This window comes from Anabas testudineus, chromosome 2 (assembly GCF_900324465.2).
Source record: "Anabas testudineus chromosome 2, fAnaTes1.2, whole genome shotgun sequence".
Taxonomy (NCBI): Eukaryota; Metazoa; Chordata; class Actinopteri; order Anabantiformes; family Anabantidae; genus Anabas; species Anabas testudineus.
The window spans coordinates 12,392,421-12,418,691 of NC_046611.1; the positions used below are offsets into that span (position 1 = coordinate 12,392,421).

General features: G+C 38.5%; 1 protein-coding gene across 1 annotated transcript in view; it reads right to left on the reverse strand.

Moving 5' to 3' along the window:
- The window catches only part of runx1 (RUNX family transcription factor 1), a 45,001-nt gene extending 20,230 nt beyond the window's left edge, over positions 1–24,771 (reverse strand). Inside the window, 2 exon segments of the mRNA XM_026363579.1 lie at positions 2,750–2,846; positions 24,677–24,771. Coding sequence (XP_026219364.1) covers positions 2,750–2,837 — 88 coding nt within the window. The 5' untranslated portion in view covers positions 2,838–2,846; positions 24,677–24,771.
- Between the last annotated feature and the right edge of the window lie 1,500 nt (positions 24,772–26,271).

Below are 26,271 nucleotides of genomic sequence, written 5' to 3' on the forward strand. Positions count from 1 at the left end.
GTAAGTTTGAGAAAAGATTATGTTATTCCATTTTGGAAGGCAGTTCAATATCTGGTATTATTATTAGTTTTATCACCGTGCACGGATCTGCAGCGTACACACAAGCTGCAAACAGCTACGTGATGCATTTATTTTTAACAAACAGCTGACAGATGATGAAGCGGGTGTATCAGCTGTGCAGCATCTTGGTTACCTCAGCATCCCAGAATGTGTCCGTTTATAACTCAGCTTCAACTTACATTTAATCCATTGTTGTTTCAATTATTCCCACATCTAAATATACAATTTAAACCAACTTTGACCACCTTAGCGTTGATGGGGTATCACATCATCACTCGTAGAAATACAATAACTGCCTTGTTGCTTTTAAACTGATCTTAATGACAAACCTATAATATATAGAAGCAAAAAAGACAAAATGATGTTAAAAATATAAATTTCACAGCATTGACATATTTAACTTTAAACCTTCCTATCTGAATTTTTTATCTTGTATTCCTCTCTTTGAAATATCCAAACTGAAAAATGTATGGGTTAGAAAAAAAAATTCGGATAGAAAAACCACATACATGGATTTTTACTTTGCACATCTGAACGTCTTTCTTTGGTCAAATGAATAACGTCACCATTACTTCTTCCTCATAGTGCAGGCGTCCACATTTGAGTTTTTCCATTTAAACTTCATTATCTACATTTCTCCAACTGTGTGGCCGTTATTTGCCTCCATATACAATCTGGTCAATCATAAACCTGCTTTAAACGTCTCTTTCAGAGGTAAATGATCACAGATACAGTAACTTTATTAAAACCATCATGTCATACAAACAGCTCTTAAATGTTAGCTGTCATATCAGTTCCTTCACTAAATGCCCTAATGACAAAGGCAGTGTTTTGTTCCTCTGTCCCAGAACCACAAAACTTTATAATTCTTTGCTAGTTATGGGTCAACAACATAAAGAGCACCTGCCTGTTTCCAAGAGGCCTTTTTGGGAGTCCGTCGATTTAAGTCAAATCAACATGCTGTCGGAGGAGTTTTAGGGAAACGTCAGTCTACCTGTGCATCCATCCCTCTTGTAGCCAAAGGGGAAATGATAAAAAATGTAAATGCCTCCACTCTCATCTTGGCCTGAGATGAATCTGACGTTATTTGCCCTCAGAAATATTCATTTTTCACTTACTTGTCAAAAACCTATCTATCCTTTCCTTATTTGCAGATTTTAAGATCTCATCTCATGAATTCGAAAACAACATTGTCTTAGTTTCAGATTTACATTTACAAAAGCTAAAACAGGTCGCACAAGGAAATTCTTCTTCAAATACAACAAATTAAACCTGCAACTGAAGCACTTCTGCCAAACTACGGTTTCATAAAAGTTAGCATTATTCTATCTGACACTGAACATTTATTCCTCATATAACCATCATAAATAATTCAAATACTGAACGGTGCTTTGTAACTATATATCTACGACAACTTCAGGCCTTATGCCAAATACGCATACAATAGCTACAAAGTGAGTTTTGACGCCTGCAGCAATTTGTACAGTCATGTCTCATCATACATGTAAATCAGTATAGGAAAGTATGTTCAAGATGTCATATGTTGCCACAAAATGTACAACAATTAAATGTATGACTAAATGCAATGTCCAAAACAGTCCTTTGAGTGTTATAACTATCTGTGGGAGGTGGGAAATGTTTGGTATGAAAATGCATTAACAAAGTATTAGAGACAATTCTGAAAGTGATAATGTATAAAGAGACAAATAAAACAGAGGAGAAAGAAAGAATGAAAGAACATGATCGAGGGAGAGGAGTTGGGTTTCACTCTGCCAGCGTTTCCCACTGACTGGCTCACTTCTCAGTTTCCTGTGATCCATAATCAATACCCAGTTCCAATCACCTATCAGAATTATTGACACCAGCATGACTTCATGTTACTACAGTTGCAATAACTTGGATCAAATAAATCATACATCAAAAATCACCATGCAACCATAAACAGAATTAAAAGAATTGGTATATCTTCTGTTAGAAGTACAGAAAAATGCAGGGCTCCTCTCGAAAAGTGATATCAAGCCATGAAAAACAACATACTATTAATAACAATGTCATTATTGATCAAATCATCTTAAACCTGAGTGGAATCTACCGAACACATCCACAACTTCCCCACGTGAGCAACACTTAGAACTGCACAAAGAACTCGTGGAACCTGTCCAGAATCACTAGAACTCTCAAAGAACTATAGAACAAAAAGTGTGTTGTAGTCACTCCCTATTTTTAATTTAGTGCTCTTCAGTTCATGCTCACTATTTCATTTCAGTGTCCAAATCCTGACTGTGAATTAAAAAAAAATTAAATAGCATCACAACTCTTAGTGCTCCACTATTTAAAGATGTGTGAGGATTACTGCTGGAGCAGAAGAAGCGAGTAAGTGAAGGTGCGAGTGATTTCTAATGCAGCCAGTGAGTTGAGGACGTAATGTAATAGTGTGATGAAAGGTCACTAAAGCAGGAGAACAGAACGTCATTCTAATAGTTCAATTAAACTTTTGCTGGAACAACGAGCCACAAAAATGAGTAATGAGTTTTTCGAATTTGCTAATAAGTAAACGTTTCTCTTCCAGAAACCAAAAACAACCAAAAGACAAAAACACTGACTTTATAGTTCAGAGACAACTAGATGAAGAGACTAGACGTGATGGTGACGATGATGATTATGAGGTATCGAGAAGAATTCGCTTTACCAAAGATTGCGCTGCCTGTCCGGCCTTTCCTCATCAGGTACATAGCCCAGGACAGAGGGCCAGAGCTGGAGAATGCCCCATGGTTCATGCTTCAGTCCTGGGTGCAGAAGCAGCAAGAGCCAACACCCAGAAGAGAGAGAAAAAGAAGGTATCAAGGGAAAAATAATAAACTAGAGGGAAACAGGAGCAGAACGAAAGAAAAAGGGAAGTAACAGCTCAAAGAAAAAGACAAAGAAAATTAAGGTTTTTCACTTTTTTCGTGTCCAAAGTCCGAGTAATCAATCAAGAACAGTCAAAGGAGAGAAGCTGAAGCCTATCATCACCTGCACAAACTCCTTTTATATCCCTCATTCAACCCCTCATCCACCTCCCCCCTCCCTCGATCTCACCCTGCACATTAGTAAAAAACAGGAAAAAGTGAGGGAGTAAGAAGCGAGGGGGAGATGAGGAGGAGGTGAGGAAGCAGGAGAGGATCCAGTCAAGCTTAATTCATTCCCCCCTTCTCTAAAGCGTAGCCACGGGGGACACGGCTCCACTTTGCCCTCAGGCTCTTTAAACCTGCTAATTTCATTTAGCTACTCAAATGATTTTCTCCCTCGCTCTCGCCCTCCCTCCTTCAAACCCCCCATTTTCACAAGTTCTGGTTGAAAAATCGAGGTCACACACTTGACTCGTATGAATTTCAACCTGCCAGAAGTTTACTTCTTGAATTTCTCCTTTTTCCAAGATGGACACTGTACTTCTCCTGTGACTAGCTAGTTAGCTAGCAATGCTAAACAACTAATTATCAACTACCTATTGTCAAACTTAAATATTATATTAAGAGAGGATGTGAGAATTTATATTAATACTTCATAAAAAGACATTTAGCTTCTTTATATACAAGTAAATGGATGTTAATCAATTTTGGCTTGTAATTGATCAGCTGTTAAAACTTTGATGTTAGCTACAGTTAGCTACAAATAGACTAACAATGTATACTAAACATAAACTCTGAATTAATCTGCTAGAAATACCAAGACACACCTAAAGTACCTTTACCTTGTTCATATTAAATAAAAAATAATACTTACATACATAATAATTTGAGTCTATGTCTTTATCACCTGTCACCTGTACTTGTTCTGCAAAGACAAAACAACTGTTCTTTTTATACAGGTCTTCTGTTTTGTTTTAGTTGCGTTTAACTGGTGGTGGTATTTTTTATTATGTTTTTTATTTTGTAAATAGTATTAGTATGTTTTTCCTGATAAAAATCATTTTAGCACATCTTTATATAAGCTTGTAGGCTTTGTGTTCAACATAATATCTATTTACACTGATAAGCAGTTGACATAATTTAAATAATGTAAATAAAATAATGGTTGTTAATAATTGAAATAAAATTTTAAAAAGCTGTTTTCTTTTTTATAGATATGGACAAATGTGTTGGTGACTTCTCATAAACACAGAAGAAACAACTTTACTTTACAACTTAAATTGAAATCAGAATTAGAATTTCCTTTTTGATTGAATATTGTATTTTAAAATACTGAATCTAAAAAAAAAAAAAACAAAAAAAAAAACAGGAAAATGTTAACCTAAAGAAAAGCTTAATCTCAGTTATGTCATTTTTAAATGTAAATTCTAGTTTTATTGTGTGTTACCTCACCAGACCATTGCTCTCTGATGGTTAAAGCTAAACACAGATAAAGTACCAAACCTCAAGGTGACCACTGTGACACACTCACACTGGTGGACACTGAGCTTCCCGCAGTGACTCTCCCAGAGGCCGTTCAGCTGGTCAAATCACCACAAACTGCCTATGAGTGTGCTTCAGACAGACACAGGGAGTGTGTGTGTAGACTATGTGACTGTTGGAGCAACAAATCCATGCAACCCTCAATGGCAACCTCAGACCAAAAGTGTGTGTGCATATGTGTGTGTCAGTGTACATGTCTTTCTATGTTATTATGCACATATTCGTTTAAAGCCATCAGTTTCTGCACTGCAAGAACCCTTAAGTGGGGCCCCATCTGGTTCAGAATCATTGTCTGTCTGTGTAACTAAATTTAATTAATTTTGTACAAAATTACACCTCCTCCTGGTGTCTAATTGCTAACAGTGAACATTATTACTATTCATTTTTACATCTACATTTTTACTATAATTCATTTAATTTAATTAGGGATGATTTGCTGAGTGGTTACATTTTTTTTTCAGCAACACCCTGAAAACATTCACAGTTACACACAATCATCCTTAAGCTGCCCAGTTCAACCACAGCCTGAACTGTGACCGCCGAGCAGCTCCACTAGGACAAGGTACTGGACACAAGCTCAGTTATCCAACCTTTAGACCATCACTGCAGGTGAACTTAAACATTGTACTGTACATACACAAGGTAACTGATGAGTTACTGATGATGGAAACAGAAGGCCCCTTGACGCTGTTCACTGTCCTGGTGTTGAATGTTAGTAAAGTCAGTCTGACTGTTTGTGAACCAGACACTAGTGCAGCCTCGTTCACTGCAGCTGAGATGTCCTCAGCTAGGTGCCTGTGGCTTCATTGGATGACACACTTGTAGTTGGCCTGACTGTGGGAATATATAAGGCATTAAAATGTGAATTTAATGAGACTATATATTCAAATATATATTTGTTATAATTTAAGATAAGCTATTCTGAAGAATGTCTTATTTCTAACACACTTTCACAAATTAGTTTATTTTAAAATCAAACACGTCTCAAGAGTCATTATGTTTTGTTCACCTATTTAAAGTTCACAAAGAATTTAAGAGAAAACATAGTTAAACACTATAATCAGCATAAAGTGGAAAGGAGATGACACCTCAGCCTCTCTCTATCTGCCAGCGGCTGTCTGTCCCTGTCGTCCCCTGAGTTGAGGCCACCCTGAGGCCAGTGGTGGTGGCATGGCAAGGATCAATACCACACACACACACACACACACACACACACACACACACACACACACACACACACACACACACACACTGCCACCCCGACCGAGGGATCGATAGAGGGAAACGGCGAGTCTGGGGAAAAGGAGACATTCGCTGGTTTTATCTCTCTGGTTGATCATCAGCACCTTTAGTTCATCACATCAAGACAATCCCTCTCTGTAGCATCCACCCAGATTAGTACTGTAAATGTCCTTCAAATGTCCTTTTGTTAATAGAAAATGAATAGGAATGATTTAAAAATAGAAGATTAAACAGGTTAAATGATGAGTTAAATAACTGAATTATTGATAATTTCTGTATCTTTTAAAGTATTCAGTGTTAATTGTTCAGGTAGTGTAATAGCAGTTACTATATGACTAACACAGCTTGGTCCAGGGCACAATTAATAATTCTACATTTGTATTAAAAATTAGGGTTGCATATAACCCTAATAACAACAGAATTCTTTCATTGCAGTCAAAAATATTATAATAATAAAATAAATATATATATTTAAATATATATATATATAAATAAAAATAAAATAATAATTATATAGGTTATGACTTCTGTTACATAGCCTAATTACTAAAAATCTTCCTGTGCACCCTTCATGGTACTTTGCAAGTATTGCACTTTTCTAGCATTACTAAACTCAACACTAACACTTCGAGTTACAGTGAAACTAGGTTCAATCAGCTTCAACTCTTGAAATTTGATGAATTAAAGAGCATCATGTGGATGTTGATTGAACTGTCACAGTGTTAGTCCATGTTAAAACTCTGCCCTCTGCTCTACCTGCCACAGATTGGTTTCCTTAATGAACTAAAGCCAAAACATTAAAGTGTGATAAAGATTTATCACATTTCACTTTATTTTTGGTCATAATGTTTGCTCTGTAACCTTTTAGTGCTGACCTATAGTTTAATGAGACACAGTATAATTGTTTGGGGCACCCTAAGAAAAATAGATTTGTTTTGGTCACTCATGTTGGCACATTTTGTAATAACAGCTCCCCTTAAACTTCCTATAGAGGCACGATATGCTGCATCATCACTGCCTCAAAAACCCCTAAATAGGCCCCATTTTAGGTACCAGGGGGCTTCTTTGGCCTGGGTCCTCGCAGAATCTAGGATCTGTACTGATGAGATCAAGTGCTGCACTTTAAACTGTGTCTCGTGCTTGCAATTTGCTTTAACTGAAGCCTCTTATAATTATTATGATGTTAGGTGAATAAAGCTTAAAGGTTTAATACATAACATGGTTAGTATAAATCACACACAGACACGCAGGCCCAATAAAAACACTGAAGTAGACATGGATAAGACACTTCAGTGGATCAGTAGATTTGTATTGAGGCACTCTCATCAATTGATCAGTAACGGAGGAGTTAGCAATTGTCTCCAGTTAACAGAGCAACAGAGCCAATTCTCTCTCTCTCTCTCTCTGTATATGCACACACACACCTCGTCTATAATTCATGGGGTGTATTGTGCGGATGCAGTTAACTGCCGCTTAAAAGTAATTAATTGATTTTCTGACATATCAGTTAGCAGCAGCACCAAATGACACACACACACACACACACACACACACACACACACACACAAGTCGTACGATGACACAGACACTCAACCTAGCTGTAATTAAAGTTGTTAATAAATATAATCTTCCCCACGTCCATTTTTCATAACACACACACACATATACAAACACCAAACTTCTGCACACCTTTAGCACCTTGCTGATACATTATATGTGTATGTTGAGATTAAACAGATACAGTCAGGCTAAATACAGTCCGATCACTTCATGACACAAATGGTCATAGTTTACAGCTTTAATGTAAATGGGTCCTGTTGTAAAGCTTTTAGAGTTTAGACCAGAGGCAGATGGAGGAAGAAGGGAAAGGCTGACTGTCAGCAAAGATTAGCAAGGGTCCTCATGGCTAGCTTCATCTTGTCAGACTGTTTTGAGAGTGATATTTGTACTGCATATCATGGAAAACTACCAACCTCACCAAATACCAGCTAGTAGTACACTTTTCTACCAAGCCAGGTTCACGTCTGGAGCCAGTGGTTAGTTTTGAACCAGGTCTTTGCATTTTGTTAGTCAAAGATCTAGCTCTCATCCAGGCCATGTGCCAGACTATCACAAACTCTTTGCTGGTCTAGTTATGAGTACCCCTTTGTCACGGGCTGGGACTAGACTATCGTGACCAACAAACTCAACTAGAACTATGTAGAAAATCTATTATTTATTATTGATATTATAGATATTTTTAATTATGATAATTATCTAGCTAAAGGCTAAAGCTAAAAAACAACAACATCCAATGTTAAGCTTTAACAACAATCAAAACATAACTGATATCATCATGATTCATCAATAATTGCTGTACATAATGATCACAACGAGCAGTGCATATGTGTTGGACCAGTAGTATTTGGATGGCTTGAAAGTGAGTAAAGTGAGGACCAACACTTGTAGAGACATTGTTGTTTGTAGTATTTAGCAGTACAGGTGATGAGGGTTAGTGACAAAAAGGATGATATGAAAAGGGGAATATGTAGGTTTCAGTTCACACAATGCCAGTCATACACAAACACACACTCACTGATACTGACTCGTGCCCATGAGATGATACCTAACCTTAATAAATTTACCGTAACTTTGAACCAGGTCTTCACCTTAGATTTAAACAATGTAAATCATGGGCCTCGTCCCCAAAAAAGGAGTTGGTCCCCACAATGTGACTGTATAAACAGATTTATGTGTCGTACAAGTGCACACTCAGGTTAGTAGCCAGTTGTCGAATTAGATTTTTGGGGAAGAAAAATTCCAAAAGGGCAAAATATATACTTTTAATGTTCAAAAAAACAACTTGTTTTAGTTGTCATTTTTGTTTGTGTGTGTGTGTGTGTGTGTTGAATTATTCAGCTAGCTTCTGTGATGAGAGAAGACTGGCTTATTCTTGCTAAACTAAAAATTGATTTTCTGACACAAGAAATGAAGGACGGAGAGAGAGGAAAAGAGAGAGAAAGAGAGAGAGAGGCACACCTATTCAATCATGCACACAGTCAAAGTTAGTTAAATGTTCATTCTTTCAACGTAGAAATGGAAATAAAATGGAGGAAGACAGTGAGGGAAAAGTGAGACACTGTGTATCTGACAGAGTGAGATGGGATGAGACTGAGAGACGGACTCAGAGAGAAAGATAGAAGTGCCTCAGGCTGTATTTAGTTCAGTTTGAATGGCTGAGCAGGTGCATTAGAGCAGAAACTCTTAACTCACACACACGGAAAAAGGACTAACACAAATACACACTGCAGGCTGGACAGTGAACGTCACAACTGATCGCAAAGGTTTTACTGCAGGGAAGTCCAGTTCTGTGCACTCTTTTTGTCAAGTCTGTGCTAAGAGATTAATGAACTAGGTTCCTGACAGATGCCTCAATCCAAGGCCACGGGAATGATGACACATTTAAATCACACCACTCTGGAGTTTGATCCACACTAAACTGAAACAGGAAGAAAGAAAAGTCACACTCTAATTAATTCTCTGGACCACCCTTTATCTTTGATTACAGCACACATTTACTGTGGTATCGTTTCAATAAACGTCTGCGATGGCATAACATTTATTCCCTTCCAGAGTTTGCATTCATTCCTCACTTAGATCTTGTTGATAACTTCTCTAGCTCATCTCGAAGAATGGGGTTAAGGTCTGGACTAATCCCTTTGGGAAAACTGTAGTCAGTATATTCAGGTAGTCAGCTGACCTCATTCTTTGGGTTCATAATGTTGCTGAACCTAGACCTGACCAAATGCAGCAACCCCAGATCATAGCACTGCCCCCACAGTCTTGTACAGTAGACATGATGGGTGCTTCACTTCACCTGCCTCTCTTCTTACCGTGATGCTCCCATCACTCTGGAACAGGGTAAATCTGGACTCATCTGACCACATGACCTTCTTCCACTGGATAGTTCTTAACCCAGTTTTAGTAGTTTTATCAATCTCCTCAGATGTTTTCTTTAATTGATCCATGCAGTAATTATCCAATGAGAGGCTCTTACCTATTTACTTAGTTAAATCCAGATGGTAACGTTTTTTTTGTTTGGTGTACAGGCAGTGTATATGGCCAATAAAGGTGAATTACATGTTAAAGCTTTAGCCTTCATTTATCCATCCAGTGGTAAGTTTAAACTAGGGTACAGCTGATGATTATGGGACATTTAAACCTACGCTCTGGTTTTCCACAAGCTAAATGTACTACTTCTACCAATAAAACTGCCCCATCCTTTTTCTATTGCTAAATTAATTTAATCAAATCTACTACTTCTACTTTATCTGTGTAGCACATTAAAGGGCATGCTTCTTCGTATATTAGCAGTAGCATTGGACATACATTTGTGGGTACAGAGCCATTTAATATGGACATAATTTCTAAGGATACAAATTCAATGCAGTGCACCCCTGTTAGAGTACACTGTAGGAAATTCTGCAAGATGGCTAATGTTGTATATTACACAAGATGCCTCCAAGACTTATGATCAGTAGGTACGATAGTACGAGCAGCAAGGTTGGAGCAAATAGGAGAAAAGGTTTATGGTGAATATGTACGTGGAATGAATACATTTATGGAATGAATTATGTAAGCAAGTTACTGTATACAACTTTTCAAGCTAAAGTAATAGGATGGCATAATAGCTTGATTGATGGATGCATGCATAAATAGAATAGCAACAATGGTGTATGGATGGAGGGATGAATCTGGGCCCTGAGGTCAGGAAGAGAAGGATGAGAAAAGGATTGAGGAGGAGATCTGTGAGGAAATGAGGGATCGAATAGAGAAAAACAACAGAGAACTGGGAAAATCTTTCATCTTGAAGTGTTATTTCATTCATATGTGATATAGATATTGGCCATTCAATTGTTGAATTATACGTCAGATGTCATTAAAAGCCATTACACCTAGTCTCTAGCCACTTGTGAAGCTGTTGCCTTGAATAACTTTGTTTGTGTGTCCTTTCCAATCAGGTGCACGTTACCGAAACTGTTTTAATATAACACTTGCTTGTCACCCAGCAGCAGCAAACATCTGCATCTGTGTGTCTGTGACAACCTTTTCAGTTCACATTACAGTCAAACAGTGATAGTTAAACCAGTCATTTGCATAAATGCAGCTTCTTCTTCTTGTATTTCACTCTGTGCAGTAGAGAAATGGATCTGCAGATTATCAGAGTGTGTAAATGGCTGAATTAGAAGCAATGTAAAGTGCTCTGAGTACAGATTAGGTAGAAAAGATATAGTGTAAGTGCAGATCATTTAATTTTCATGTGGCTAAAATTATTAGTGACAAACCTAAATCAGCTCTGAATGACTTTTCTTGCATCCTACTGTACATTAGGTGATCTTTTAGGCCGAACCTCCTACAGTTTGGTTTGCTTCCTAACGACCGTTCAACTACAAACACGTCCTTTGCTCCTGCTGTGTTTCCATTGAAATAAACTAACTTCACTGTTAAGGAGACCTCAACTCTACAGAAGATATACTGTGAATTACCAAAGCAAACTAAATTAGTCACACAGCAGGAGAATTCTGACTTTACAGCATCTAGCTTTTGCTCAACGATGCTCCTAAGCTACTGGTTTGTCATGGTAGATTTTTTCAGAATGTGCTTTCATGATTATGGAAAATACTGTACTGCCGCTGTCACAGTTGACAGCCACAAAAATCAATGACTGTTTTCCATGACCTAGATAATTTCTGACAATCAGAGATGGACACTTCCAATCAACTAATTAATCATTCACACGCCTCAGGCTGTTGTTACTTATTGCTTTTTATAGTGTGTGTGTGTGTGTATGGCTGTGATAGCAGCCATTTAAATGTTATACCCTGAGTGAGGACAGCTCACTTACTTACACACCTGATAGTTAAGACCTTGGTTTAGGGTTATAATTAGGTTGCTGGAGTTGTTGGCATTAGTTGTGACGGCTGAAGGGTATGGGGGCTAGAGAATGCATTATGTCCATGAGTGTCCTCACAAAGACAGAAGTGCAGTCATGTCTGCATGTGTGAGTATGTGTACACGTGTTTGCATGCTAAGTACTCTTGAAGATTCTGGGAAACACAAACGGATCACCAAAGTGGAAAGAACTAGTGAAATCAGCCAATCAGACACCCTAAACCCAACCACACGGGGACACAGAGTCCCAAACGAGCCAATGAATAAATCAGAAGGCGTAATCGGTTGGCAGAATTTACAATACCGAATAGAAGTGTGCTAATGGGCATGGGCCAGACGTACACACACATAAAAGACAACACTTTGCATTCACTTGTTAACCACAATGTGGGGACAAATGGGGATGGAAGGAAGAAAGTGGGTGAGGAGGAGTGAGGAAAGGGTGAGTCGACACTTTGCACGGCTTCTTCGTTAACCACAGGACTGAAGGGACTTCGCCTCGCCTCACACGGGACACCCGTCCCACCAGACTTCAAAGGCCTGCACAAGACGCCATCTAGCCCATTAAGGCTGAGGGGAACCAGTGTGGTCGGGACAGAAAATGGGCTGGGAACACTGAAAAAGCTCCCGATGATCAGAGGTTTCATCGATTGTTAGACAGCCGCTCGCTGTTGGCGGTTTTTCTAACCTTCGGAGGAGATCACAGTCAGCGGGGAAGTGTAGTGAGACAAACAGGGCAACTGGTAAAACAGATGGGCAACGACTTTCTTTAAAAATGCCAACAAAAGTTGTTACAGTTGTCGATGTATGTCTTTGTCTAGGCAAGTTAAGGATAATATTTCAATACATAAAGTGTGATTTTTTGCCAAAGTAGCCTAAAGTTAAATAAAACAATAACAATTCAGAGAAGAATAAGATGTTGTAACCCTAACCCAGCTGCAAACCTAAACATAACCACTGATTTCCTACCCCTGCTAAACACACACACACACACACACACTGAAAGCTTGGCATTGACCAAAGTAGCTGTGCTTGGATAGGGTGCACGCTGTGGTGAAGTTCACCTCTACTGTTACCATATGGGTCTGTGGCCTTGCTGGTGGTTCCCCTTGAACTAACAAAACACACACACACATACACACACTGTAACCCAAACCTTACTATGATTGACTCAGAGCAGCAAAGACATTATATTGATAGAGTTGCTAAGTAACTAAGAACCTCTACTCATCTACTGTACTTGAAGCTGCAGTGTTTTTTTTACACATTTTGTAGTAAAAGCTTGTTCCAGAACTGATCTTGTGGTGGAGAGGTCAAGTTTCATCCAGTAGATTTAGGTACTTGGTCCATTAGTCCATCTATATGCCTCATTTTTTTTAGATGCAATATTTCAGGAAATCCTTAAGGGAATTTCTTCAAAATCTCAAAGATGAACTGACTTTTTGATGAACTCACCTCTGATTTCGGTCAGAGGTTAAACGCCAAGTTGACTCAGCAAGGTGGGAGTTACTTAAAATTTTGCACAATGATTCACTTGAACTTAGATTTTGATGGTTAAGGTCAAAGGTCAAAGGTTAAGGTCACTGTGACCTCAAGTATATTAATTCTCCTGAACGCAGTTTCTGAAGAACACCTGATGAAAATTTCTTCAACTTTTGGACAAACATCCACTTAGATAAATGTATTGGAATATGACTCTGGAAAGACATGAACACGAAAAGAAAAGACTAACTCACTTGCAATAATGAAATGCATACTCTTCTCTAGAGAAACATGATTATGTATGAAACTGTATGGAACTAATCTTACATGACACGAGTGCAGACATTATCCAGATCACCAAAAGTACTGTGATATTAAAACACTGAATTGATTAAGGAGGCAGTCGGGAGGAAGTGAGATAGGGCGGCGAGAGAGGAGGAAAGATGAAAAAGAGGGGAGGAAATGAAGGGATCTTTATTGGCTCCCCTTCCTGCTGCAGCAGGAGGATGGGAAAATGGACACGCTGTAAAAAATGATGTTAACATCTTACAGTGTACTGTAAAACATTTCTAATCCACCACGGTCCTCCAGAACCCCTCTCTGTCCACCAACATTTGGCTCACACAAGGTCCAGTGGCTGCAGGGCCGTTACTGGACAGTCCATTGGAACCAAAGCTGGTTTTCATCATGTTCAGATTTAGAACATAACCTGATTATTCATATGGCTGTATGATTTTAACATTATCCAGGTTACTGTTGGTCTTTGATGTGTCTACACATAATTTCGGTAGTGAGGAGCAGATGTTATTAATATGAGACTACTACTTTCAGTCACAGCCATGTTTTGCTATACAGTATTTAGACTCTGTCTGCTGTGTTTTATTAGAGCACAGTGACTTTGACAGATGTCGCTCAGGAGCAAACATCTGGATTTATAACCTATAAGCAACCAACTAATGAAAATGGCTTTATCACTTACATTAGTTTAAGGGTGCTGATTGTGCTTTATTTCGCTGCTGTAGTTGGAGTTTCAGGGAATCTGTCACAATATTCCCCAGTTGTTGTGAAGTTTTGATCTACAGTATGTATAGTTGGTCACATTGGACTTCATATCTACGACGAACTGTGGAGTTGCAAAAGCATGCAATGACAGCACAAGCCCCATAACAAAGTACACTTCTACAGTCTGTCTGAAGTTTCAGTAGTGTAATGTAGTATCTGTAGTTTCCTTTCAGTATCACGTGTTTAGTTCAGGGACAAACCATAAGGCATAAGCCATTTTCATATATTCATTCTAGATAATGCCTGGAAAATCAGGACATTGTGCGGAGTTGTGCATACACACATGCAGCAAAGTCCGGGTGACATGCATTTTTAATCTAGGCAAATAGTGCATTTGATTTTAGGGTGTGTAGGGTGGGGGTAGATTAAGCAGGAGACACGACATGACACAAAAAATACACAGCGGAAATCAATTCTGTTTACAGCGCATCAGTAGAGGAAGTCACATGATTAGAAACAACGCTTCATGTTTATAACTCAGGTGTTCTGAAGAAAAGAAGTGGGATCCTTCAACAGAAAGTCTGTTTTTAACTTCTCAGCTTTCTGATGTTGTGCTGTAGATTGACTGAAAGAAAACGCCCCCTCACTCGCTGTGACTATTACCTGCTGTGTTCACAACTGGGCTCCCGCGGACTTTTTATTAGGTGGAAAAAGGGGCTTGAGCCTCCAGACCAACCACTCTTCTGCACGTGCCTGGTACTCTACTTCTGAACTTTATGGTTTTTGAAAACATAAACACTCTTTATGTGTTTTGGTTCTGGCTTATTTGCCTGATAAGATATTTCAATACAATATCCACATTCACTGATTAAGATAATTTTGTATTCATCACACTGAATTCCTCACACACTGGCATACAACCAACTGGAGGACATGGGATAAAACCACCAGTTGTGTGTTGACTTTTTTTGCAGCGGAAGGTGGAGAGATCAAACAGAAAAAGCTGCAGTGTGTGATGTGCAGCCAGATTGCCACATGGGAGCCGTTGTAAGTGTGTGTAGGTGTATAAAATGCATATGTGTGTGTGTGTAGTAGTAGTAGTAGTAGTAGGAGTAGGAGTAGGAGTGGAGAAAAAAGACAGACAGGCTGAAGATGAATCCATAGAGGGCATTCTGTGCTTATTCCCAAGCTTCAAAGTAAGAGCAAAAGATCACAGCTGGACAAATGACGCGACACACACACGCAGAGAGATAGAGAGAGACAGAGAGAGAGAGAGAGCGAGAGAGTTAAATAACAGGAAACATGCATGTATCATATGCAACAAGACCAATACGAAGACAGAAAGACCGTATTGACTCATTATGACTTCTTTATTGGTGTGTATCAGCATGATAATGTAACTAGATGCTAGGTATATGTGGCTGAAGTGCTGAATCATAACAAGGTTCTCAGTGAGACCCTGGCATAAAACCTTACTGTGTAAAAGTTGAAGAGTGGGAGGAAACGCACACGTTGGTGCCTCTATAGCCAGGTCTAAACCCGTGACCCCAACCCTACACCTTAAGATAAACCTAAACCTGACTCCAACAACCAACACACACACACACACACACACACACACACACACACACACACACACACACACACACACACACTCTTTCATCATCTGGAGTTTCAATACCAATGAAACACAGTGCTGTACAGTTTGAGACTTCGGTCTGGCCGTTTGTCAGTCCTGCACATTATAAACCCTCCATCCACCCCAAGCACTTCCATGCAACTCACATTATACATTCTGCATCACAACATGATAATTGCTACAAAAACATAATGCAATTACAATTTAGTTACCAGAAATTTTCATGCATAAATGCTGACAGGCAAGGAGCCACACGGCTGACTGTGAACAGGCAGCTAGAGACGACATAGGTTCTGACTATGCACATGTTGGTCAAGAGAAACACAAGTGCAAGTGATATATGATGATAATGCACAACATCATAACTGTATGTGAAGTCAGTGCAGTTACTTTACTGGTCACTGGTTGCATTTTCACAGAGCAGCTGATAACAGAATGAAACACAGAGACTTTTCAGACAGCAGTGTCAACAGCAACACGTTGAGAAATGGTCACTCTGAACTGAAGGGAGCAGAAGGAGGAGTTTCTGGTAAAAGAACACTACTATTTCCCATAAGTCCTTCCTTCCTTTTATCTGTCCCTTTTCCCATCGTTCTCACCCTCTTCCCCACACCAGCACCATACTGGGAAACATGGATGGACGGCTGACATCCAATTTCAGACCCTTTTCTAAATGCTAATTACATTAAGATTTACATTAGATTTGTTAACTCTTTCTTCGTTGACAGAAAATATTAAAGATATCTCAACATGCAGTTGGTCAGTCTTTATTTATGAGTTTTTCATGAAGCATCTAGTTTTTGCTGGCTGAAGTGTCTATCTGAACTCAACTTATATGAAGCTGTCAGTGTAGGAATAAAACAGACCCAAACATATGCCAAGTCAAGTGGATCACAATTTGTCCTGGTGTTAGATCTGTTGTAATTTCTTTTTTCTTTCTTTTTTTTTATCTGAATAGCCTCCTATAGAACAACAAAACTGTCCACAGGTCCACAGCATGGCATTCATATACTAACCAAGAAATAACCAGCAGTTGGTAGAGTGATCTTTGCCCTGGACATACATTGATCTGCATTTAAAAATGCAGCGTTGTTTGCAATGATGTTTGTAAATGCTTACTGGCAATAAAAAAATACAGTAGGTCAAATCACAAAACATATGTTAAAGTTATGTGTTGTGTGTGTGTGTGCAACACCCACTGGATGTTATCGTGCCACACAATGGCCGTTATCTGCTGTAATTGTGACCATAGATATGGCTGAGTAGGTCTTTAATCCCCTTGCAACTTGGCTCATCAAGTTGTTATGATGCAGCATGATATACCACCCGTGGTCATTTCAAAGTCCTGTGTGTTGTGTTTTTAACACCTATCGGCCTAGTGATAGAAATTTAAATTATTTGAGAAACAAGAGTACCTTAAAATTGTACTGAATATAGTAATATTAAAGGCAGGATCTGAAGATGTCTTGTTCAAATGAGTGACAACTTATCAAATCACATATCTCTGCACCATCATCATCAGGAGACTCCTGCCTCTTGTAATCTCTATTTCTTTCTTCTGTTGCGCTTATCTCTCCTCATGCTTTCTTCACTCCTTAGTTCTCACCACCTCTTTTCTTTTCTTTTCTCTTGTTTGCTCCTCCTCCTCGCTCCTTCCTGTCACTTGTCTACTAAAAAAATATTTCCGTTTCTCTCCTCACACTGCAGTTTTTCTAGTTTTCTTCATGCAGGCACCCTCACACACACACACACACACACACACACACACACACACACACACACACACACACACACACACACACACACACACACACACACACACACCGAGCTGAAGTCCAGGCAGCCTTCTCTTGTGGTTACTTGTGTAGCTTCTTTGTTTGTGGCTTTGGTTTAAGAGAGTGTGTGTGTGTGTGTGTGTGACAGAGAAATAGTTGGTGTGTGTGGTTTACCAGCATGGCTAACCAATACACCCTAAATGCAAAACTTGACGCTACATACAATCGTTTGCCTTTATCTATTTGTGTGCTTTGTTACATAGACTTACATTAATATCCTAGAGGCTTACTATAACCCTAACCACTACTTGCCTAAGCCCCTGACCCTAATCCTAACCAAACCTAACAGGATCCTAAACTAAACTCTAAAATCAAGTCTTACCCCTCAGACAGCCTCCTAAAGTTGTGAGGACTGATCAAAATATCTTTACAACAATGATACTGAACTACCAACCCTAGAAAGACATGTAAATGCTTGTGTGTGTGTGTGTGTGTGTGTGTGTGTGTGTGTGTGTGTGTGTTGAATGTGAGGACTTGTCTCCCTAACGGTTGCTCTGTCGCACACATCCTCCTCGCTTCCTTCTTCCCCCACTATCTTCTGTCTGTTACAACACACACACACATACACACACACACACACACACACACACACACACACACACACACAGCCAACAGACATTTTGAAACAGACTCTGTTAGTAAAGCTGGATTGAGTAAACTAAGTTTACACTGTGTAATTCAAGGGAGAATTCTAACACATTTTGTCCACCTGCCATCATAAACAGCAAGACACTCCACAAAAACATACATGTTCACGTTTTAACTAGTGGAACACGTTTATTTTTTGTAAATGTAGTTACACATACTTTTTTGTGCTCATGTTTTTTCGAAGTGTCTTTACCCACAAGCAGCTCAGCAAAACAGTTACACCTCAGAAAATGTCACGAAATGCAACTAACACACTTCACGAGTCAGAAGAAAACATTGCCACTCATAAGCCACAGATTGTAACAACCAGCAGCATTACAAAATAGAACAGTCTTGATCTTTGAAGTATCTTTTGATCTTCAGTAACACAATGCAAAACTCATGTGCACCATACTAACACACATGTATAAATATAAATGGATCAGTTTCTGTCAAACCTTTTTTTTTCTCATCTACATCAAACACTTCTCTTCTCTACCACCTTATTTGGATGTTATCACTCCATTCAATGGCCTGTTATCAGTTCTTATCAGCCCATACATATCTTAGTAGGCACAGTAGGTGGTTATCATGTACTACCAGGCTCCAGACCTTCATGGTCACAATAATAAAGGTGGATCTACAAAGTATTAGGCAAAAAAACTACAAGGTTAGGGTTTAGGACAAACAAAAGTTGGTTAGGTTGAAAGAAAAGACCTAACTAAAGTTATAATATTGACTCTTGGTTTGAAATAGGCCCTGTCTCCCATCCACCCACAATGACTTTTTATTGTCATTTCTCATTATTTGGTAGTATAAGTATTAGTATTATATGCACTGTAACTGTTCAGCTGGATATCAACAATGTGCCACTATTTCTTCATATTTACAAAAAACACTATCTACTACCTTTCAACATGATAAACATATATAATCTCATGTATCATCTTTCACTCATGCAATTATTTACAGTTATTAAGCAACATATCTAACAACATATCCTGAATAACTGTTGTGTAATAAATAACTTTATACTAAAGGCTCTTTATTGAGCCCATTGTGTAGCTGTAAATAAACACGAAGTCACTCTATACTTTAATTTTCAGTTAAAACAACTAATAGACACAAATAAGTGTCATTTCTTAATTACTTCACATTTCTGACATTTAATGATAGTGAATAATTGGAATGAAATTAGTTGTCAAAGCTAAAAAAAATGCGTACATTAACGTAATTTAGTGGTGTTTAGTGTTTTCTTCAGGCGAACTGTCGCTTTGTTTATTTATTTTTCTTTACTGAAGTGATATGCTTACAGTAATACAGCTATTTTAAATATTTTCTACATTTATGTAGTAAAACCTAACTTGATTTTTACTATTATTTAAAAATTAAATACATTTTCAAATTTCTTTCTTTGTGATTTTATTTGTTTACTAATTAGCTCATTTAACTCGATTTGGGCATATGTACATGTAGTGTAAGGCATGTATGTACAATATATACAGTATATTTTGTTTATATTTTGGTTATGTTATTATTTTTATCAAGTAGGCTCTGATTTTATAAGGCTCTAAAAATAAACGGATGTGAACACAATGTATTTAAAAATAAAGTCAATTATCCATTTTTTGGAAGTGAGTAATTGTTTAAATGACTATTTCATAACTTCTATGTGTTTGGTTTGCAGTAATTGTCTATTGTTTTATGTCACGGAAATTATTATTATTATTTTTGGATTTTGGACAGAACACATTCAACAATACAAGGCATCTAATATCATCGCCTTGGGAATATTTGATTTTGTTTTACTGTTTTTGTGATATTTAAATAGTAGTCTAAACAAATTGATCAATCAATAAGGAAATCAATAATGAAAATAGTTCCTAACTATAGTCAAATATGATGTATCCATCATTTTGGAGCACACAGAGAAGAGGGGCATTTTTATATAAGTCCAGTGTGCCCCTGATATCTGCCCTGGGTGGAAGTTCCAGTGAACTCTGGCACTTGTTGCTCCTTATTTACTGAAAAAACACAAGTGTACTTTGACACTGCAATAAGTTATGAATGTGAGAAAGCTCATATATTATTGTTGTGTGAGATTATAAGAACTGTATGAATGTGTGAATATGTCAGCATCACCTCTTTTGAAATCAGCTTGAAGCAGACCTGTGGAGTTTCCTCTGTTGAGCTTTGCTGTCTCCTGATAACACACACAAAAAGCAGGTGTAGTCTCCAGATAACCAGAATTGGCTCTGGACAGGCACGTACTTTGTGGACAAGAAAGGCGAACAATGTTGACAAGTGGCTGATGAAGCCAGGCGAAATGAGACGTGATGAAAGGTGTAAATTAAAAGTGACAGAAAAGCAGAAAAACAAGTTTCAAAGTAGTTTGACATATGAATTGAAGTAAAGAAACAATGCACATTCTACTCTTAGATGATGGAAATGCACGAAAACAACTTGGAGTGGTTTGGAGTTTAAGCCAGACAACCTAGATATATGGACCGGGAAGGGAAGAAGAAGAAGAAAAAGTAGGTGAGCAAGATGAGGTGGGGAGGATGGAGAGGATGGATGAAAAGTAATATTAACAATTGGTAACTATTTTGTAATAGTGTGATCATTCAAATTTAGAAATAAAAAAATAACATCAAATCTTTCAGAGTGATAGTAAATAATAATAGATATCCATAAATGAATAATATTTAAATTTAAAAATTTATTCTGCATAAAATCAACCACTTCTTTAATCAGATCTCTTTATAAACTTTATAAATGTTACTTAGCATCAATATGAGAAAATATGGATCTTTTTTATAGTTCAGAAGTTAAAACCAAAAATACAACTATGTCTTGCATTATTGACACTTTGTCCTGCAACAACGTTGCATCAAGAAACATCAGCGTTAACACTACAACAGTTATGTAGTCAAATGGGTCCCAGACCAACTCTGCAAGTGGTCTGATCATGATCCATATTGGTTGTTTACACTTGTATTCAGCTTTGCCCATATATGATCCAACTGTCCAAGATATGATATTTTGTAACCAGACACAAGCATATCATTTACCATGGATATTAGAGCTGGAAATGACACAAGCTGACCACCTTCCAGTACAAAGTTTACAACAACCCATTACACTTTATACACCACCTGGATTTAACTAAGCAAATAGTTACAGTAAGAGCCTTCCACTAGATAATTACTGCAAGGATGGTTATTGTTCAGCTAGCAACAAGTTATTTAACTCTGACTGATGCAGTGAGTAACTTGTTATTTCTTAAACAACTGAAGACACATCCTGTGGTCGTGGAAAAGATGTTAATCAGTTTCAGAAGGGTCAAATTATTGGCATCAAGCAAAGAAAACATCTAAGGAGATTGATGAAACTACTAAAACTGGGTTAAGAACTATCCAGTGGAAGAAAGTCATGTGGTCTGATGAGTCCAGATTTACCCTGTTCCAGAGTGATGGGAGCGTCAGGGTAAGAAGAGAGGAGGGTGAAGTGATGCACCCATCATGCCTGTGGGGGCAGTGCTATGGTCTGGGGTTGCTGCAGTCGGTCAGGTCTAGGTTCAGCAACATTATGTGTCCAAAGAATGAGGTGAGCTGACTACCTGAATATACTGAATGACCAGGTTATTCCATCAATGGATTTTTAATTCCCTGATGAACTGGACATATTCCAGGATGACAAGATTCATCAGGTTCAAATAGTGAAAGAGTGGTTCAGGGAGCATGGCACATCATTTTCACACATGGATTGGCCACCATAGCAAAATGTTCAAAGGTCGAAGTTGGATGGTACTTTACTATACATTACTACAGCTTTCCCTGCTGATGTGTGAAGCAGCATCTTCAATTTTGAAGTCAGGGTTGAAGAGGTTCCAACGTCAGAGGATATTCTATATAAAATCTCTGACTTGAAGTTTGGACATTCTAACTTCTCAATTCAAATAAGGTGTGCCCTCTGAATCAGCTGAATGTGCTCAGATAACATGAAGCCTGTTCTATGCTGGAGTACAGATAAGTCACAGCAGGTCATCTCAACAAGTGAGCTACTGCTGCAACTGCACTCACTGATAAAACTGCAGACTGATGTACAAAAAAGTGACTTCAGTGTACGTGTGGCTGCAGAAGCAGTGATTGTTAACTAACGACATAAGCATGCACCAATAACCAATGTAACTATGGCAAATGAAAACCAATCAGAGGGGGCAGTCATGTAGATTCTGCACTGTGAATTGACAGTGAAGTTCAAAGAACACACAACAGTCAGTGCACATGTAGAGATATTAGGTAGGTAATATTTATTTTTTCAAGTTTCTAGACAAGACGGTAGGTTTATAGGTGAAAGCATATCCGCTGATGTGTGCAACTTAAGTCTGTGCAGATGCAAACAGGGATGTCAGAAGTGAGAACACAGTCATGAAAATGTGTACTTCTTTGTGACACTTAAAGCACTGAACCAAAAATGAACAGGAAACACACATACATATACACACACACTTACGTACAAGCACGCTGTCACATAGTGTTCTTGAGAATTTCCGCAGCAAAAACTGCTGGAGACATGCAACATCAGTTTTCAGGAAATACAATTTCTCACACTATCTAGTACATCAACCAGTATTGTGATAATACTAATACAGCAACAGCTGAAAGACTTCTGATTACATTAGTTTGGAGATAAACCGTTCAGTGCTACAGCTCTGTCCATGTTTACTTTGATGTAATACTGCATTAAAAATGTAAATCCTCATACTGTCGTATGTGATAAATGACGCTGGCATTAGCTCTGACTGAAAATGACATTAGCCAGAGAACACTAAACACTCAACACACCCATATAGTCTGTTGTGTTAAATCTGCATTAAAAGAAGCTGCAAACACTACATTAACCAACAAATGATGCCAGTGTTGTCTCCACCAGCACCAGTATACTCGTTTCATTATTGCTATAGTTTTTTTACTGACCCAAGTGAAGACATGTTTTACTTTTACAGTTGCCTACAGTATTTACAGCCATGGTTTTCTGTGCTGTTGTACTAACTGTCCAGAACAACATATGTGTTGGGGATTCGTCTTTCTAACACACTAACTAAAACCATAGCAGCAGTCGGAGGTCGCAAACTAATGTTCATAGGCTGGATAACATACAGACAGTCAGTGCTGGGAAAGTGAAGTAGACATGTAAAGTAATTCTCACAGCTGCTGCTTGATGCACCAGGAAGGAATGCCTGCTACATTCCTCACTCTCCTCCCTCTTCTCATCCTCCCTGTTAGCTGGGAACCTGCAGTCTGACCGAGGCGGCCGTGTGACCTGAAGGCTGCTGGTTCACTACACTTTCTCATGTGGATGAGACACCTGAATCTCCAACTGCACTGAGGCAGTTCACATAAGTTTACATAAAGTTATTTCATTAGGATCATGTAAACATTTTAATCAAATTTTTTTTATTTTTATTTATGATTAAAAGGTGTTATGAGATTCGCACTTTAGAAGATGTGATGCCCAACCTTACAGCCCAGATTGAAGAGTTGCCAAACACAGTGTGTTAAGTTTTATATCCAGTCAGCCTCTGCACTTAGGACGTATTTCCAATTTGAATCACAATTAGGAGTAAGGTACTAAATTCTGATGCTAGAGGACTACTACTGCTACCACTGCCACAAATAGACATTTGAAGAGATAGTGATGATAGAGATAAAGTTGTGCTAACTACCTTCCTAGCTTGCTAGTTTCCACTTTTAGCTCTTTGCAGCAGCAGGACCTTCCTGAGCCATACTGGAACACGGAGCTTCCTAGAACATGTGGTTACAGGACAAACGTGGTTCTGTTCTAGTTTGCTCTTCCACTTTTCTATTTGTGCTGGCTGCTGTTTACAACCTGTGAGTGTTTTCACATTGTGCAAGTTGTGCCAATTCTTCAGACATGACAGGTCTTACCTTTAGCCAGTCACAGGTGACAGCCGCACAAGCGCCCCTCAGGTTCCTAGAACATGATTTAGCAATACCTTCTGAGGGGTACCTGAGGGGTACTAAAATTGAATTCCCAGAAATAGTTTCCAAAGTGGGCGGAGGACAGTGGAAACAAAAACACAACCAGAACCAAGAAGTAAGGTTCAGTTACGGATAGGTAAGTTCCTGCAGTGGAAAAGTTCTATTTGCATCTTGTTTTACCTAACCTATGCTGCAGCTGTCAGCCATGTGTGAACTATTGTGTATTTATATAATTGTAATTTCCCTTTGATACAGTAAAGTGAATCAGTTCACCACCCCATCTAGCTGTTACAGCACCCCAAATCAAACCAATCAAATATTGGACCTTGCCACTGCTAATATTTGTGCAGTTTTAATAGAAACTCCCTAAAATACCACATCAATAGATAAGGTACACATACACGTACAGAAAAACAACCTTACCTCGTAAATAAATGGGCTGATTGGATGGTAGAGGCTCAAAGATACTGTTAGATGCCATGAAACGATTATTCTTTTGATGACTTCCTCTCTGCCCTCTGTACATAAATAACATATGACAAATTACACAGTCACGCACAGACAATAAAAAAGTCAATGAGAGATTCTCCAACAGGCTAAAACGTCAACATTCATGACCAGTCTTTTTACCACAAACCACATTTGTCTATGTGGGCGGGTGTGTGAAGAAAAGCATGTAGTGTAATTTATTTGCAGCACTGTTAAAAAACATGGATTACACTAACACATCATGCAGAGATTACTGCTCCATAAAAAAGAATAAGATATAAAATTACCAAGCAAAATTTACGTTAAGTGGGGGTATGTGCTAGTAGCTGGTGTGTCACTGCTCATTGAGGATATGAAATCATTTCCTGTTTGATCTCTTTGAGAATTCAAGTTTCACATACCTGAGCCCAGTTTATAGGATGTTGAATAGTTTGCTCAGTAAATGCAACAGTCATCCTGGTACTGCCTGAATTCTGTGTGTGTGTATATTCTCATTAAATTGCTCTTTGATTTATCTTGCACATGACAAGTGGATTTTAAAAACTTGTGGTTTGTTAAAAGTTGAGTTAACATACAGAATCCCACTACAGTGAGCCATAGAGTGATGTCACGTAGTGACTGGTGAATTGAAAGTTATTTTAAACAGACATCAAACAAAACATACACAATACTAGAGATCGGCATTATTTTATTACACAAAAACTGAGGAGAATTTTAGTTTTGCATTAGTTGTCTTACAACTAGTGTGAGAAACATGGGCAAATGTGAAGGAAAGTCTCGTGAAACGTACAATAAAAATGATGTCGATGCTGTTTTACCTGCTCAAATGAGGCTGGCGCTATTATAAATTTGGAAGATGAACGACTGATGCACACTAAACTCACGATTATGCTCGAAATAATTTGGTGATGATTTAATCGCAGGGAAGTTCTCTGCTGAAGCTGCTTTCCTTTTCACTGTAAAACTTTCTGATACAGAATAGATACTGATATTTTGGAGTGTAAAGTATGATGCATCAGTAAAAGAAGCATCATTAAAACACGTTAACAGAAGAAGTGAAGAAGCTGTGTTATTCTTACCCCAGCTGAGGCGTCCTGTTCCTGGGCAGATGTGGTACTTGTGGTTTTTTCCAGCTGACCAGTGACTCAGATGTAAAATAATCCACAAACCCTTCTCTTGCTTTCTCTTTTTCTACTTGCAGTATCGTTCTCGGTTTCTTGGCTTGCTCACTGCTCTGTTCTGCTTCCGCTCCTTCTCTCTGCTGCCATGCGCATCTTCCTTTATCTCTCTGTGCTGTTTTGACTGTCTCCCTTCTTCTCTCACCCGGGTTTTGGTTTGTGGTCCAAATCCCCTTGCTGATGGCTTTTTGTCTTCAGAGTTTATTGTCTCCCTGACGTTCAGAAGAGAGATTGTCTTTCTGTCAATATCACAAGCCACCAAGTTTGGTTTCTATTAATCTGGCATTGTGGCTTTGGAGTGTGCATGTGAGTGTGTTGGTGTACGTGCTGGCGTGTGTGCAATCAAACAAA